We start from the raw sequence: 16,248 nt of genomic DNA, 5'->3' as shown, positions 1-16,248 counted from the left end.
AAAGGGAAGAGTGATCAGCCAGAGAACATGGTCCATTCTGGAACTAATGGGAGGCAGGAGGAGAGATGAGGATCTACAACAAAAATTAGCGGGTTAAGGTAGATAGTTGAAAAGAAGGATCTCTAGGATTGCAACCTCAGGATTGCTCTCTGTGGTAGTGAGGTAGGAAGGGAGAGGATAGTGCAGTTGAATGTGTGGCTAAGACTTCAGATACCTGGACTGTCTTCCAGGGCCTGATGGACCTGTAAAAGAAGGATGGGTTACACCTGAACTGGAGTGGAGCTAGTACCCTTGCAGGGAGGTTTGCTTGTGCTACTTGGGACAGTTTAAACAAGTGTGACAGGGGTGGGAACCGAGTAGCAGGTCGGCTAGCAGAGGAGTTAAGGAGAAGGTAGGAATTAGGCCAAGTTAGTCTGATGGGAAGGACAAGGAGGGCCAGTTTAATAATCTGTGGTACTGATAGGCTGAAATATTTAGTTCAATGCAATGGGTATTATAAATATGGCAGGTAAACTTAGAGCTTGGATTAATGCTTGGAGCTATGATGTGTGGCCATGACTTAGACAGTTGAGAGAAGGCTATGATGTTTCAGATATGATAGAGAGTATTGTAAAAGAGGTGGAAAGTTCAACTACTGATCAACTGCCATGCTCTGAGGCAATATGGGTAGAACAGAGGAATGAGAAAAGTGCTATCCCTCTGACAGAGGTATGAGAGATAGAGGAACTGACATCTCCCACACATTTATGGAAAGATGTAAAGCAACAGGGTTGTGATAGTGAGTACCTTTTAGTTTTCAACTACTCATTACAGCAGTCAGAGATTCCTGCTTCAAAAGGGTATTCATTCTGGTGACCAAGAAGACCAAGGTGACCTGTGTCAATGATCATCGGCCAGTGGGACAGACATCTATCATGGTGAAGTGCTTGGAAAAGTTGGTTATGGAATGATACAACTCCTTTCTCCTAGCTAAAGGACCTGACACTGTCTGTCACTCTGCAAATTGATCCTCATCTTCCTGATCAGCAAATTCCAATCAGTATGGATCAGAAATATAATTTTCTCAGCACTGACCGTCAACATGGGCACCCAAAGGCTGCATGATTAGTTCCCTGCCTTATTCCTTGTACACCTATGACCTGTATAGTCAAGTAGCCAACCTTGTCTATATATTCACTGATGATTGTTGGCCAAATGATGTCAGAAAATGCAGGATGGAGATCGAGAACCTGGTTGGGTGGTGCAAGAACAACAATCTTGCTCTCAGCGTCACCAAGTTCAAGAAGCTGATTGTTGATTTTAGGAAGGAGAGATGAAGGACCACATACCTGTCCACGTTAGTGGGAGGAAGGTGGTAGGAGTCAGAACTTTCAAGGTCCTGGGAGTCTTTACCAGTACAATGAGGCCACCGTAAATAAGATATACTAATGCTTCTACTTTCTAAGAAGTCTGAGGAGATTTGGCATGTCATCATTCTATCAAAATTCTACATGTGCGCTGTGGGAAGTATATTGAATGGTTATATCGCAGCCCTGGTACCCAGGGCTAAACGAGGCTGCAGAAGGTAGTAATTAGAGCCAGTCCATCTTCATTGCAGACCTCTATGTGAAGCACTGTTTCAAGAGATTGTCAACATCATAAAGGACCCCCATCACCCAGGATACAACTTCTTCCTCTGCTATCTTCAGGCAGTAAGTGTAGAAGCCTGAAAACCAGCATCTCTAGGTTCAAGAACAGTTACTTTCCAATAGCAATCAGACTCTTGAACCTCCCTATGTTACACTAATTATGAACCACTCCAACACCACAAAAGGACTGTCTGCATTATTGCAAGTCACTTTTTTTGCATTAGGAATACTATGAATATTTATTATCTATCCTGTGTATTTATTTATTTATTTACATTAATTCAATTAGTTTTTCTTTTTGATTTTATAAGTATCTGGTTAAGATGCAGTAATGAATGGGATAAATCTGGACCTTGGGAAATTCAAAGTTGAGGGAGGGGAAATTATGACATTATTAGACAGGAGTTCAGGGGAATTGATTGTGAGCAGCTCCACATCTGATCTGTCAGAGTTGTTTAAGGACCAGCTAATCAGAATCCAGGACCTGCATGTTCCCATGAGGAAGGAAAACAGGGATGTAAAGGTTCAGGAACCTTGGATGACAAGAGTTGTTGGAAAATTGGTCAAAAAGTAAAAGGAATCGCCTGTTAAGGTTTAGGAACTGAAATCGGAGAGGATCCTTAAAGAAAGCAGAAACGAGTTCAAACAAGGAATCAGGAGAGCCAAAAGAAGCCATGAAAAATCTGTGATGGGTAAGATTAGAGAAAATCCCAAGGCATTTTATACATACATTAAAAATCAAGAGAAGGGAATTTGGGCTTGAACTCGTTTAGTTCACTGCACACTTTCAATGGCTCCAAGAACTAAAGGAGTATTTTGCATTGGTTGCACCAAAGAGAAAGGCATGAAGGATAGTGAGATCGATGTGGGATATGCTGATATTCTAGGGCATGTGGCTATCAATGTATTGAGTCCTTTGAAGAACATTGAAATGGATAAGTCCTTGTGGTGTGATGAGATCTGTTTCAGGTTATTAAGAAAATAAATTGCTGGTGTCTTGATAGAAATCTTTGTATCCTCTTGGGGTGGGGGGGGGGGGTGACAACGATGATTGATGAGGGTAGGACAGTGGAAGTTGTTTGACAAGGTTCCTAATAGTAGGCTGAACCAGAAGATTAAGGTACATGGGATACATAATGATTTGGTACATTTAAGAGTTCATTCAACATAATTTTCTTAACGTTGAATTTCCCAATTGGCCATTCTGTTGGGCAGTCGGGATTTGCATTTCAGAACCGTGCTCCTTTGTTTCAGGGATGGCAGAGGAGTCTGGGCAGGAGGAAGTTGTGATTGTGGGAGAACTGGAGTTGACCAGATCCGTAGAGGATGTGTACAAGGTAAGACCAACAAGCCTGATTTTTTTTTTCCGCAGATCAAACTCTGCCTTTGGGGCAAGTTCCTGGGAAATGAGAGTTTCTCCTCATTGAGGTGGTCATATGTATAAAGCCATTTGCACTTGTGCCAGTAAGACTCTTTGCAGAGGTTTAGTTTGAACAGCTTTAATGTTTAATTCCACTAATTGTTCTTTTTTCCTCACAGCTGCTGAAATTGCAGGCAATAAGTTATTAGCACTCATCAAATTACGACCTGGGGAGAGCTTCAGCTTAACATGCAGTCTCAGATTTCTTATTGCAGTCCAGGATATTCATGGGCCATTACAAATTCCCAAGAAGCTTTTTCAAATTTTTCAGGCTTCCAGAAATCCGAGCAGAATGGGAAGTAGCAAATGTAATTCCTGTATTTAGGAAGGACGAAGTAGTCATCTTGTCATCAGCTGGCAAATCTCTGGAATCCGTCAGTGTGGGAATGGTATGGACTTGGGATTAGATGTGGGTAAGCCCGTGAATCCATTGCATCAGGTGAGATGCAGAGGATTCAGTATTTTGAAGGTTAGTTTGTTAACATGGATATTTCATTGTTGTCCGGATTGTTTGAGTCTGTGCTTATGTTGCTTCGTATGTTCAGGATGACAGGTTGCAGGTAGAATGTGTTAAAGATGTGATCTCTGCTTTGATCGTGGTTTGTGATTCACTTTTTTCCTCATTGAGATGCACCAGGTGGCAATCATCAACATTCATGGTGTAATTAGAATATTTAATGTATATTCCATGCTGGTTCAGATTCTCATGGATTATGCAGCGACTTGGAGAATAATGGAAATATTTTAAGAATTTGAACAAACTTACAGTTGAGGAAAAGTTTGTGAAGCATTCGGCAGGGTTATGAAGAACAATGAAAAAGAACTTTGACAACAGCAACCTGTTCTGTGAGCTGTATACTAGAGTATAATCTGGGCCTCCTGTGTGATTTGCTGTATATTTAGTGAATTTTTATTCATAGAGAACTTTATTGTATAACTCTTGATTGTTAATATGTGACGATGGAGATGAATGAATCTGTGCCAATTGCTGTGCGCTTTAGGGGTGTTTTAGTGAGTCAATTTGGTTTATATTAGTGTGTGCTAGTATCTAGGGCCTGTCCCACCCCCAGGCATCTTTGGGGCTCTGAGCCCTTCCTCTCTAGGTGTCCCAGGACTCAGGACCTGACCCATCCCCAGGGTCTAGAGTCCATACCCAGTTTCCTTGGGGCTCGTCCCACATCCTTGGTACTTGGGGCAGTTCCAAACCCGTGGATCCATGAGCACTGGGCCCAAAACAATCATAGGACCAAGAAATTAAAATTTATACATTGCAGATGCTATAAATCCGAAATTTAAAAAAAAGGAACTTTCTCCTTTCCTCCTACTGAAGGCTCTCTCCCCAATGCAGTCTTTAACCTGAACTGAAGTGGAAACACAGGTAATTCCTATCCCCTACTGACTGTTTCCCATATGCTAATACAAGCCCAGATTAAACACAATCTGAGCCCAGGAAAATCTCCAGCGCATACCAGGTCACAAGAGTTTGTTACATTAGAATGTGATCTGAGTGTAAGTTAGTGGATAGTCTGGGCTTGTATTAGTGTATAGTCTGGGCATGCAACCTGGAGTTATATTTCATAGTAATTGCTGTTGTGTTTGTCTTTTCTCTCTTAGGTTTGTGTTGTTGGAAATGACCCTCTCCCTAGGCTTATGGAGTCTCTGGAGGGAGTGATTCGTGCCATCTTTAATCTTTACTGCTTCACAAAACAAGGGGTGTCGCATTTGCGGTTTGTTCTCCATTGTCTCTGCTTTTTAATTTTGTTGTTTGAAGGACTGGATTTACATGTAGTTACAAGTGCCAGGGTTAGACCGGGTGGTGCTTGAGTGGGGTAATCCCACCAGGATATTTGGATGGTGTTGGCCACATAAATCAGGTGTTTGAACAGCACAGAGGACAGAAAACCAGACCATAAGGGAGGCAAATAGAGAGGCCTTAAGAATTGTAGATGCTGGAATCCTGAGGAACTCTGCAGGTTAACAGTGTCCGTGGCCATAATGGTTAGTTATTGTTTTTTTTTACTCAATAAAATATTGACAGATCATTTCTGACCATGGATGCTGCCTGACCTACTGAATTTCTCCAACATCTCATTGTTTATTCCAAGTCAAACATTTAGCCACTTGAACTTGTGCTATGTGGTTAGATTCCATATAGCTTTGGGACAAACCAGTGAGCTAGGGCCAAGGGTATAGAGTAAAAGGAGTGCATGAGCCCCTTGCACTAGTTGGAAGAAGAACTTGGGAGATGGGGAAGGAACTGGTTTATGGAGACAGAAAGACATTGGTTCATGAAGCACAAGGAATCCTAGGCATTATAAACACATTATAGCTTGCTGAAGCAGAAGATTACATGGAAGTATAAAATCTTTCTCGTCACATTACCCTCACTCAACTCAGAATACAAGCAGAGAAGTTACAGATTTAAAATAAATGAGACCACATTTGAAATCTTTTGTTCAGATTTGGTCACCACATTGTATAAATTATAATTTATTTGGAGTGGGTGTAGTGGAGATTCACCAGGATCTTGAGAGATTGGATAGACCAGAAGGAAGAGGGAAGGCCTGATTTAGTCAATAAAATTATGAGGGGCATAGGTAGGGGAGATGGCTGTAAACTTTTCTCCAGAAATAGGGTGTCCTTAAACAGAAGGCAGAGGTTTAAGGTAAAGCAGTGCGAGGTTTAGAGGGAATATAATGAAACATTTTTCCATCCAGAGGGTGTTTGGATCTGCCTGAGAAATGATAGAGGCAGAGACTCTCACAACATCTGAAGAAGCATCTAGACAAGCTTCAGTTCTGCTCAAATGACAATGAAATGGTTAATTACAAAGTGGCTATCACTCAATTTATTATTAAAAATTGTTTTGAACTCGTGTCTATGAGATCAGTCATCACTTTTATCTGTTCTTATATTTTGACACTTTTGTATTTCATCAGGACTCCTTGCCAGGAAATTCTTCTGTGGTTCTTTCAAAAATCAGAGACAAAAGTAGCTCTACAAATGCTGAAACAACTTGCAGGCCTGTTGCCACTGATTCCTTCCTTGCAGCCACTGAACCAGTTCACAGCAGGTAGCGAGGGAGGTGTGAAGCTCATTTCAAAGAGGACAGTAAGGTAAGGTACACTTCCCAAAAACCACATCTCTCCTTTAAACCAACCCCTTTAACCAAGGTATATTCAAGCTTTCTACTCAATCCTGAGTGACACACTGTCAAATTTAGTTTAATAATTCTAGGGGGGGGGGGGGGGTACAGAGGGTTCCGAAATATATAAATTAAAGCATTATTACTGTGAAAATTATGTCAGGCAGCATCTGTGGAGCTTGGTTGGTTGTTATTTTGGGTGAGACGGTGCTCCAAAATTGAAATAAGGGCAGGACAGGCACTCAGCATCCTGGGGTATAGCTGTGGAGGTGGAGGGGCATTGGAGAGGAAAGCAGGTGACACAATGGTAATGATTTCATTAATGAAGGTGGACCATAAAGAGGGTGATCACTTGACTTGATGCATACTACAGGTTTGTTATAGCCAGTGATAGAGGAGCAAATGTGTAAAGAAGTTAAAAGGGTTATAGTACGAGAACATTTCTGCTTCCTCAATATTAACTGGGGGGAATTTGAGGTGTGGTATCGGCTGCAAACAAGGTTTACTGTTCTATGTTGATAAAGAGAAGAGGAAGACAGGATGGTGAGAAAGGCATTTGACATACTTGTCTTCATGAGTCAGGGCATGAGTACAAGAATTGGGACATCAGATTACAATTCCATAAGACCTTGGTAGGGGCACATTTGGAGTATTGTGCACAGTTTTGGTCACACAGCTTTGGGGAAAATATAAAGCTGGAAGGAGTACAGAAAAAAATTGCAAGGATGTTACTTGGTCTGGAGTGATTGAGTTATAAGGAGAGGCTAAGTAGATTGGAATATTTCTGTGGAGTGGTGGAGGAAAAGGAGTGGTAGAAGTGGGTACAATTATCATGTTTAAAAGACACTTAGGGATATGAATAGGAAAGGTTTAGAAGGATATCAGCCAAACACAGGCAAGTGAGACTAGTTTGGGTAGACAACTTGGTCAACATAGACAGGTTGGGCCAAAGAGCTTGTTTCCATACTCTAAAACTCCATGAATTCAAGGTGATCTGGTCATTGAGTAAATGATTGCAGTCAGAGAAGAACATGGACCCAACTTGAAATATAGTGTTCAATTCTTGTCATGGATGCTATAGATGCTATAAAGAGGGTGCAGAGGAGATTTACAAGTGGATTGAAGAACATGCTTTATGAGGATAGGTTGAATGATCTTGGTCTTTTCTTCTTAGAGCGACAGAGGATGAGGGGTCATCTGATAGATGTGAGGTATTATTCATGGTGATGGCCAGAGTCTTTTTCCCAGGACTGAAATGGCTAACACCAGGAGGTATAGTTTTAAGGTGCTTGGAGTAAGTACAGAGGGGATGTAAGAAGTACGTTTTTCACACAGAAAGTGGAGGGTGCATGGAATGCGTTGCCGGTAGTGGTGGTGGAGACAGTACAATAGGTTATTTTAAGAGACTATTAGGTGCATGGAACTTGGAAAAATGAAGGGTTATTCAATGGAGAAATTCAAGGCAGTGCTAAAATAGGTTATTAGGTCGGCACAACACTATAGGCTGGAAGGGCCTGTACTGTGCTATAGATTTCCATGTCCTAATGTGGGAGTTGTGAAATACAGAGCAAGGAGAGGTTGGCCTGTTCTTCACTTCCAGAGAAAAGAGAGGGGAAAACATGCTGAATCAATCTCAGATAGAGAACTAATAAAGATGAAAAGATGTCACTTGAGATTGTAGTGTTTAGTATCATCCAGGAGCCTGCACTGTGGCTTCAGACTATCAGTGTTTCAAGGCAGATCCTCAGATCATCATCAGAACGTGTAGGCTCTTGACCTCCCCTGCAGCAACACCGTCTCGAAGCAGCTGTGGCCTGCAGTTCTTTACTGCATTCAGTGACGCAATTGTAAACTTCAGTAGCTCCAGCATTTCAATACACCCTTGAAACTCAAGAGTATCACACCACTGAAACAGATCTTCAGCTTAACTTGTCCATGCTTCTCCACCCTGGGAAAAAGACTGACCGTTCACCTTGTCCATGCCCTTCATAATTTTATAAAATGCCAAGGTCACCCCTTAGCCTTCTATGTTCCAGGGAGATGTGCCTCAGCTGCTCCTTAGTCTTAAACTCCCCATCTGTGAAGCTTTTCTGTTTCCTTGTCAGATTAATGACATCCTTCCTTAAATTGTGCAATCAGAACTGCACTCAATTCTGCAAGTCTGGTTCTCCCCAACGTCTTGTACAGTTGTAACATGACATCCTAACTCCTGTACTTAAATGTCCTTGCCAACGGAGGCAAGTGTGCCTAACACTGCTAACTTCACCCTGCTGGTGTCACACCTTCATGGAACTATGTATCTGTACCTCTATGATCTATTTTACAACACTCTCTCGAGACCTGTCATTTACTCTTGAGTCCTGTCCTGGTTTGATTTCCCAAAGTGGAACACGTTAAATTCCATCGGCTGTTTCTTGATGGGCCTGTCTCTGGTCCAGCCTGTCCCCAGGCCTGTGGGTGTGCCAACCTGTCCCTGGGCCTGTGGGGGGTAGGTGGGCATGCCAGCCTGTCCCTGGGCCTGCAGATGGGTGGGTGGCTGGCCTAACTGAAGGTATGAGAGCCACGCTGGACCATCCTCAGGTCTGTGCTGGCATTTAATGCCTATTTTCCTCCTTGGACTTTTTGGTTGAATCAGTGATGACGATGAAGTCTTGTATGGGAAAGTGTACTGGGACCAGTGGCGGGCCGAGTGTCTGGCAGATTTACTGAGCAGCCTGAAGGAGAGCAACATCGCTGGAGATTTCTTCATCGAGTGTTTGAAGGTAGGGCCCTGTTCCTGCCTTAGTCATTCTGGTGTTGGAGCACCCAATGATGGGCTGCAGTCGGAAGAATTAACAGGGGGGGGGGGGGGGGTGGGATGGCTCCTGCCCCATTGGTTCTATCATCTATCATCAGGAGCAGATCCCACCACTACCTCCAAGTGGCCCGGCCTCTTCCCACAGACCAGATCAGGGTGATCAGCTAACCTGCACTGGTGGGATCAGGGATGCCTAGCCCTGTATGACTCAAGCGGTCTCACACTGCCCCTCCTATTGTCTGGGTTGCTGGGGTCTGATAGGGGGCTGCACACAATGTAACACCAATGGTGCAGGAACTGGCTGCACTGAGTTGATCCTCTCTGGTGCTGAGGCCCACCAATGACATTGATCCATTCAGGGCTACTGCCAGAATGCTGCAGCTGAGCAATAACATCAGCTGTACAGCTCTGGAGGAGTGTAGCTGGTCCATTGGACATTTCAGGTTCATGATGTAGGTTCACTGACTAACTATGTTGATTCTTCAGGGTCTTGCCTGCTTAGCGGGAGGGGCTAACTGCACCTCAGCACCAAATTGCACTGGCGACCTGCCTGATCTACAGCAGCAGCAACTGATCACTGTTCAGCTTGTAGCTGTCATGTGCGAGAAAATCGGTCATTCTGTCTTCAGCAACACTGTCCAGGTGAGCTCTATAATGTTGGTTACTTTTTGTTGCATCCTGCAGCCTCACTGCTCCCCGTGGTAATCTTCAAAGTTGGGGGGTAAGGGAGTGGATTGGTGATGCACTTTTCTCCATTGCAGCAGCTGGAGGCAATAAATACTGACGTGGACAAAGTAGCTCCTCTTCACAGCTCAATTTTCTTGACTAGCTGTGGCTTTTAAGTTGAGAATTGATTAAATTTTTATTTTCTCGGTAATATGATAATAAACGAGCCCATGTTGAGTTAAAGAATAAATTCATTCCAGCGGTGAATGTATTAATCACAGTGGTCAGAGAATTTTGAACAATCCCTGTGCATTGTAAAGTTAACGTTGGAGATCTGGATGTTGATGGTGACTACTGACTAATGCAATCCACTTAGACTCCTTGGTTCCAATGAGAATGTGAATGCATCTGCAAGTGCAAGCAACACAACAAATAGATCCATATTAATTCTGACACCATACTCTACTGCAGATACAAAGCATTATACAGAAAGCCGCAATGCTTATTTAGTTGATCAGTGTGTCACTTGATCATAACATGAACCTGTACACAAAAGGAAAAGCACTGAGACATTGGAAATTAGGTTCTGAAAATGTATAACGGGTCGGGAATCCTCTGTAGAGAAAGGACCAGCATTTAAGTTTCAGACTATGGACTTTTCATTAGAACTTGCCTATTGTCCGGAAACAGAAGCCTGATTAGATATAGCTGGCAGATGAATGTCGCAGAGCCTGACAACCCACAGGCCAGGCCACAGGGTGCCTGCTTGTATACATCTCAAAATAAGTGGAAAAACTGCCGCTGTTAACAACAACACTAAAATCCCTGTTATCCAGCACCTATGGGAACCACAGATACTGGAAATGAGAATTTTTCAGTTGACTGAGACTCAGCCGGTTGTGGGGGGTGGCGGGGGGGGCTCAGTTTTTCTGGGTTTTTTTTGTTGCCAGATAATGGGGATTTTAGTACACCACACTTTTAGTACACCACACTTCCCTCAGTTACAGGTTCTGTTGAAACTGCGGAATACTGGCTGCAATTCACATGTGGAAAATATTCACTTATTAGATAATATTGTTAACAGCAGGCAGATCCTGAACTAACCTCTCTGTTATAACCTGATTGTGCTCCAGGTCATTGAATTTATCGTTGCCACGTTGGAGCGTTCCTGCATGAGCATGGTGCATAGAACTGAGGAGATGGTGGAAGCACAGACACTGAGCATGGGAATGGGACTGATAGCAGCAATGCTTGGAGGAGCTGTCCAGGTGAGCGAAGGAAGCTTCGTATTTGGTGCCCAATCATTGTTTTCCTTGAGGTGCTATATTTTTTTTTAAACTTTATTTAAGATTTTATAACATGAATAACATATAGAATTACATTTAAAAAAATTAAGAACAAAATAATAAAATTACAATACAGTATCAGTAATCTAAATAAACTATACCCTCCCCAATAATTATTACACATTAATAACCCAACTCAAATTACTCCAACCCCCCTTCCCCCCACAAAATAAAGTGAAGAATTAAAGTTAATAATATGTGAGAAAAAAACCCACTTACAAAAAAAACAAAAACATAACCGATTAAAATACTAACAAAAAGAAAAGTAATTAATACTAAGATATCAGACTTAAAAAACATATTTAAATCAAACTTAAATGCATATATTTAACAAACAGAGTTAAGATGAAACATATATTTAACTCAAACTTAATATAAAAAATTAGTAAAGTTAGTAACATTGTCTATCAAAAATTCTTAAACAATAATCAATTCTTTAAAAAAAATTGTAGCATGAGAAAAAAAATGAAAAAAAAACTTTCTCTATAGAGATAAACCTTCACCAAATATCAACTAACTTCACATCTATCATCATATTAGTCACATAAACTACCATCTTAAAACAAAATTCAAACCTCATTAAACATTGTACAATTCAATTTTAGTACTCTTCCACCATTTTTCCCTTTTACTCTTAAGCTCCAATACCACATTTAAATATCCCCAATCATTACGCTAAAATTCAGATATCCAAATAATAAAAACACATCTACAACGAAATCTATATCTTCAACAAATTGAGCATAAACCACAAACAAAATTCAAGCCTCATTAAGAATTGTACAATTCAATTTATAACTTTCACCATTATTCCCTTCGTTCTATAACTAAAATAGCAAAATAATATACACCAGAATTACCACTCCTTTCACCTTAAAGTTAAAGAAAAAATGTAAAAAAAACTTATCCATCCCATTCACATTTAAATTTCAAATATTCCTTATCTACTGAATAAACTTTACAAAAAAAAACCACATCAATTTTTAGTTTTTTAAACAATCAAATACTTTCTTATGCTTTTTTTATAAACACAAAAAAAACCCTTCACTCTTTAATAATACAAAGAAAGGGAAAAAAAACGGGTAGGAGGTTAAAAATACCCCCTCCCGTCTAAACCGCGCAATGCGGTAACTCCCAAAAAAAAATGGGTGTGAGATAACTCACACGTAGCAGATGACTTTCAGGAAATAGTGCCCATCCAGTTCTCTCCCCCAACTCTCACTTCATTTTAAACTAACATCATCATTATTTAATATTCCTTTTTTTTTAAAAAAAAACATTAGAAAAAAAAAGAACAATTCTTCTTTTAATCAGCTCCAACTGCTGAGTCACCATTACAACCATTCCTTCTTGGAGCACGGCTCTTTTCTTCCATCTCTTGTCTCCTTAGAGATCGCGACGGACTACGTCTCTGTTGAAACTGAGTAATTGGCAGCTCTTGAGCAAATGCTATAGCTTCCTTTGGAGAATCAAAGAACTTTGGTTGGTAACCATCTTGAAAAACCTTCAAAACAGCTGGATATCTAAAGGTTGCCTTATAACCTTTCTTCCACAACAACTCTTTAGCAGAGTTGAATTCCTGTCGTTGGAACATAACTTCTTGACTCAAATCCGCATAGAAGAAAATTCGATTATTTTGAATCATCAAGGGTGATTTTCTCTGTTGTGCATTTCTATTAGCCACTCGTAAAATTATTTCTCTGTCGTAATAATTCAAGCAACGAACCAAAACAGGTCTTGGACTTTGACCTGAAATAGGTCATCTACGCAAGGCTCTGTGAGCACGTTCCAGTATTATACCTTCCGGGAAATGTTCTTGACCCAGCACCTGCGGAATCCATTCAGTAAAAAATTTTCTTGGGTCTGGTCCCTCCATTCCTTCCACAAACCAATAATCTTTATATTGTTCCATCTGGATTGGTTTTCCAAATAATCAATCTTTTTCACCAAATTTTTATTTTGAGTTTGTAAGTCTTCGACCATTTTGGTCACATCTGAAACTTGATCTCGTATTTCGTCTATATCTTCTTCACACGAATTAAATTTATCTCTCACTTCAAGCTTAAAAGCTCCAAACTCAGCCATCTGTTGAGAATTTATTTCCATCAGAGTATTGAACCTAGTACCAAGTTCAGTCATAATCTTAGATAATCCCTGCATTGTATAAGATAATTTAGATTCAAGATTCACAAGAATCTTTTCAATTGGAAGAGATTCTGGCTCAACAGATTCCTGCTTCTTCTGCATAACCAAAGGGTCTTCTGTTGCTTCCTTCATTCTGGTTGCCTTCCTTGTAGTATAGCTGCATGTGGAAACCCCAGCCACAACCTCTCCAGCAATGACTGGAGGACGCTGGCCGGGATTTTCCCCAGTCCATAATGTGTTAATTTCTCCCAGTACATCAAGTTGTATAGGTTCTTTTATCTCAAAAGGTGCAGTTTGCAGTGCCACCGCTACAGTTGACAAATGCCTTTCCCCAGCCGGTACTTCAACTGATGTTACTACAAGTGGTTCATTCATAACATTGCCGTCAGATGCTACTGCACATGTGCGAACCTGAGTAACCCTTTGTTCTAAAGGCTGTTTGGCGCCCTCTTTAGTGGGCTCTACCGATGTAATATTGAACTCTTTCATCCGAAAGCTGTACCTTTCTCCTGGGATCCATTTCAGGCTGACTCTCGATGTCTTTCCTGTAGGTAGGCTCCAAAACTTGAACTTTTGGAAAATGTAGTTTTTTGATAATCTGTTGTCGTTTTTTTTTGCTCTTTTCCACCAATTGTACCATCATAAGTTAAATTAACAGCACTGAAGTTATCTAAACTTTTAAAGAATTTTAACAGGCATTTCTAGACAAAACAATAAGATAGAGTCAGGAGAGGACTGGAAGGCACGTCTGATCCTTACGCCATCTTGCCACGCCCCCCGAGGTGCTATATTTTTTATATTAAACTAGGATAGGACTTGCAGAGTAAGCGTTGGGGCCCTGTGGGTGGTGTAGAACAGAGAGACTTCAGGGTGGATAAATAGTTTACTGAAGGTTGCAACGCAGGCAGAGTGGAGACAAAGGCATTTGACACCTTTGCCTTCAACATTCAGGGCATTGAGGACAGTGGTTGAGATGTACAAAATGTTAGTGAGACTGCACTTGGAATATCTGGTGCAGTTCTGGTCAACCAATCATCAGTAAGATATCATTAAGCTGGAAAGTGCAGATGATGAAGATGTCGCAGGTCTGGGTTAGAAGGTTAGGCTGGAACTCGGCAACCCTGCTCATCACCTCCTCCCTCCCTATCTCCCCCTCCTCCTCTCTCTCCCCTCCCCCTCTTTCTCTCTACCCACATTCTCCTCCTCCCCAATTCATCTCATGATGATGTTTTCTGTCTATCTGCAGCTCACCTCCAAGGACTTTGTGGCAATGAAATCAATGTTGTCTCTGCTCACTCAGCTCTCTGCCACACATCCTGACCCAGTAATACAGGAGTTGGCATCAGACTTGCGCATTACTATTGCCACTCACGGAGCATTCTCCACTCAAGTGGTGTCTGAAGCTGCTCACTGTACCATGGGCAACAAAACTGAAGGTGCCAACAGATGTATTGATCCTGGACGGGCAGCAAAGGCCAGTGCAGTGATCGAGGATCGGGAGGTATCTACATCAGACATGGCCGTGCAACCAGAAGCCAGGAGCAGCTCCTCCAGCCAGTTCCACCATATCTTTGAGGCAGCATTTGATCCTGAAGTGTCCACACGTGCAGCTGCCATCAGGACACTTACTCAACTGATTCAGCAACACAACCCTGATGCCCTTCGTAACCAGGAGAAGATCCTGACAGTGAGTCTTCTCTCACTGCCTTATTTGAGATTGTTGTAGTTGTTGTTCCATGTTTTGATGTGTCACTCTTTCTGAGGTCTGTATTGAGCATGTGGTAGCGTGCTAATCCATGACTCTAGAAGTCACAAGCTTCATTGAGTTTTCCAAGGCAAGATTGATGACGGTAGGGCAGTAAATGGGTTGGAGGTGGATTTTAGTAAGGTGTTGGACAAGTTTCCTCATGGTAGACTCATCCAGACAGTCATGGGATACCTGGAAACTTGGCTGCATGGATTTGGAACTGGCTTTTCCACAGAAGGCAGAGGGTGGAAATAGATGCCTGGAGGTTTGTATTCTACCTGGAGGTTAGTTACTGGTGGTGATCCAGTAATTTTAATAGATGACTTGGACAAGTTTGTAGATGACATGATGGTGGAAGGTTGTTGTAGGTTACAACAGGATATGAACAGGATGCAGAAAAGAGGCAGATAGAGTTCAATTTGGTGAAAAGTGTGAAATGATGCACTTTGACAGATCGAATTTGAAGGCAGAGGACATGGTGAATGGAAGGGTTCTTAGCAGTGTAGAGAAATGGAGGAGGAATCTGCCAGGTCCCTCAAGTTAATAGAGTGATTAAGAAGACATATTGTGTGCTGGCTTTCATTAGAGGATTTTGTTTAAGACCCACAATGTAATGTTGGAGCTCTAAAAACTCAGACCATATTTAGAGTATTGTGTTCAGTTCTGATCACCTCATTGCAGGAAGGATGTGGAAGCTTTTGGAGCGTGCAGAGGAAATTAACTAGGATGCTGTCTGGATTGGAGAAAATGTCTTATGAGGAAATGATGAGAGGCTGAATAGAGGGATATAAGATTATGAGGGTGGATGTTGTGGTGTATAATCACATTGAACAATCTGACTGATGGATCAGAGATGCCTTGGATTACTAAACCTCCATCTTCTTGTTCAAGGTGTTTCTGGAAAATCTGAACCACGAGGACTCATTTGTTTATTTGTCAGCAATTCAAGGTAAGAGGTTTGTTTCATAGTTCTGCAACTATAAGACAATCCAATGCCCTTGTTACTGCAGGTATCACATCCATTAGGTACCTCCCATGTGATGCTCCAACCTGAAGTCTGGATGCCCTGGTTCGTATAAATCCCACATTGACAACCAGAGCACCACCATGGTCACTTTCTCCTTCCTTGCTCTGCTCCAAGTTTGCCTTGGCTCTAAATTGGCCATCACTCATCTTTAAACAATACACCTCATTTGTTTCTTAAACCACATGTAATACCCTCCTGAAGGCCATTCACATTTTCCATGTGGCTTGCCCTCAACAAAGCTTTGCTGGCTTAATGGTTTATTGTTTTTAAATGCTGTCCAATTGATATTGAATTCTGAATTCATGGAGCTTTCCCACAGTGAAAATC

General features: G+C 41.7%; 2 protein-coding genes across 6 annotated transcripts in view; one reads left to right on the top strand and one right to left on the bottom strand.

Moving 5' to 3' along the window:
• The window catches only part of chtf8 (CTF8, chromosome transmission fidelity factor 8 homolog (S. cerevisiae)), an 85,909-nt gene that overhangs the window by 32,779 nt on the left and 36,882 nt on the right, over positions 1-16,248 (bottom strand). Inside the window, exon 5 of one of the 2 annotated variants that reach the window (XM_069901929.1) lies at positions 9,890-10,064. The exons of the other annotated variant lie outside the window; for it this stretch is intronic. Within the exon in view, the coding sequence (XP_069758030.1) occupies positions 9,977-10,064 (88 nt within the window). The 3' untranslated portion in view covers positions 9,890-9,976. Of the gene's footprint in view, positions 1-9,889; positions 10,065-16,248 lie in introns of those variants that run through there. 2 annotated transcript variants of the gene reach the window in all.
• Positions 1-16,248, top strand: part of tango6 (transport and golgi organization 6 homolog (Drosophila)) — a 47,880-nt gene that overhangs the window by 20,640 nt on the left and 10,992 nt on the right. For all 4 annotated transcript variants that reach the window (XM_069901905.1, XM_069901904.1, XM_069901903.1 and 1 more), the window contains 8 exons: positions 2,883-2,965; positions 4,663-4,775; positions 5,988-6,164; positions 8,829-8,955; positions 9,477-9,632; positions 10,790-10,924; positions 14,394-14,834; positions 15,786-15,843. In XM_069901905.1, the coding sequence (XP_069758006.1) occupies positions 2,883-2,965; positions 4,663-4,775; positions 5,988-6,164; positions 8,829-8,955; positions 9,477-9,632; positions 10,790-10,924; positions 14,394-14,834; positions 15,786-15,843 (1,290 nt within the window). The remainder of the gene's footprint in view (positions 1-2,882; positions 2,966-4,662; positions 4,776-5,987; positions 6,165-8,828; positions 8,956-9,476; positions 9,633-10,789; positions 10,925-14,393; positions 14,835-15,785; positions 15,844-16,248) is intronic.

Source organism: Narcine bancroftii, chromosome 10 (genome assembly GCF_036971445.1).
Source record: "Narcine bancroftii isolate sNarBan1 chromosome 10, sNarBan1.hap1, whole genome shotgun sequence".
NCBI lineage: Eukaryota > Metazoa > Chordata > Chondrichthyes > Torpediniformes > Narcinidae > Narcine > Narcine bancroftii.
The sequence above is the reverse complement of the archived record's forward strand: the minus strand, read 5'-3'. Positions and strand labels throughout refer to the sequence as shown.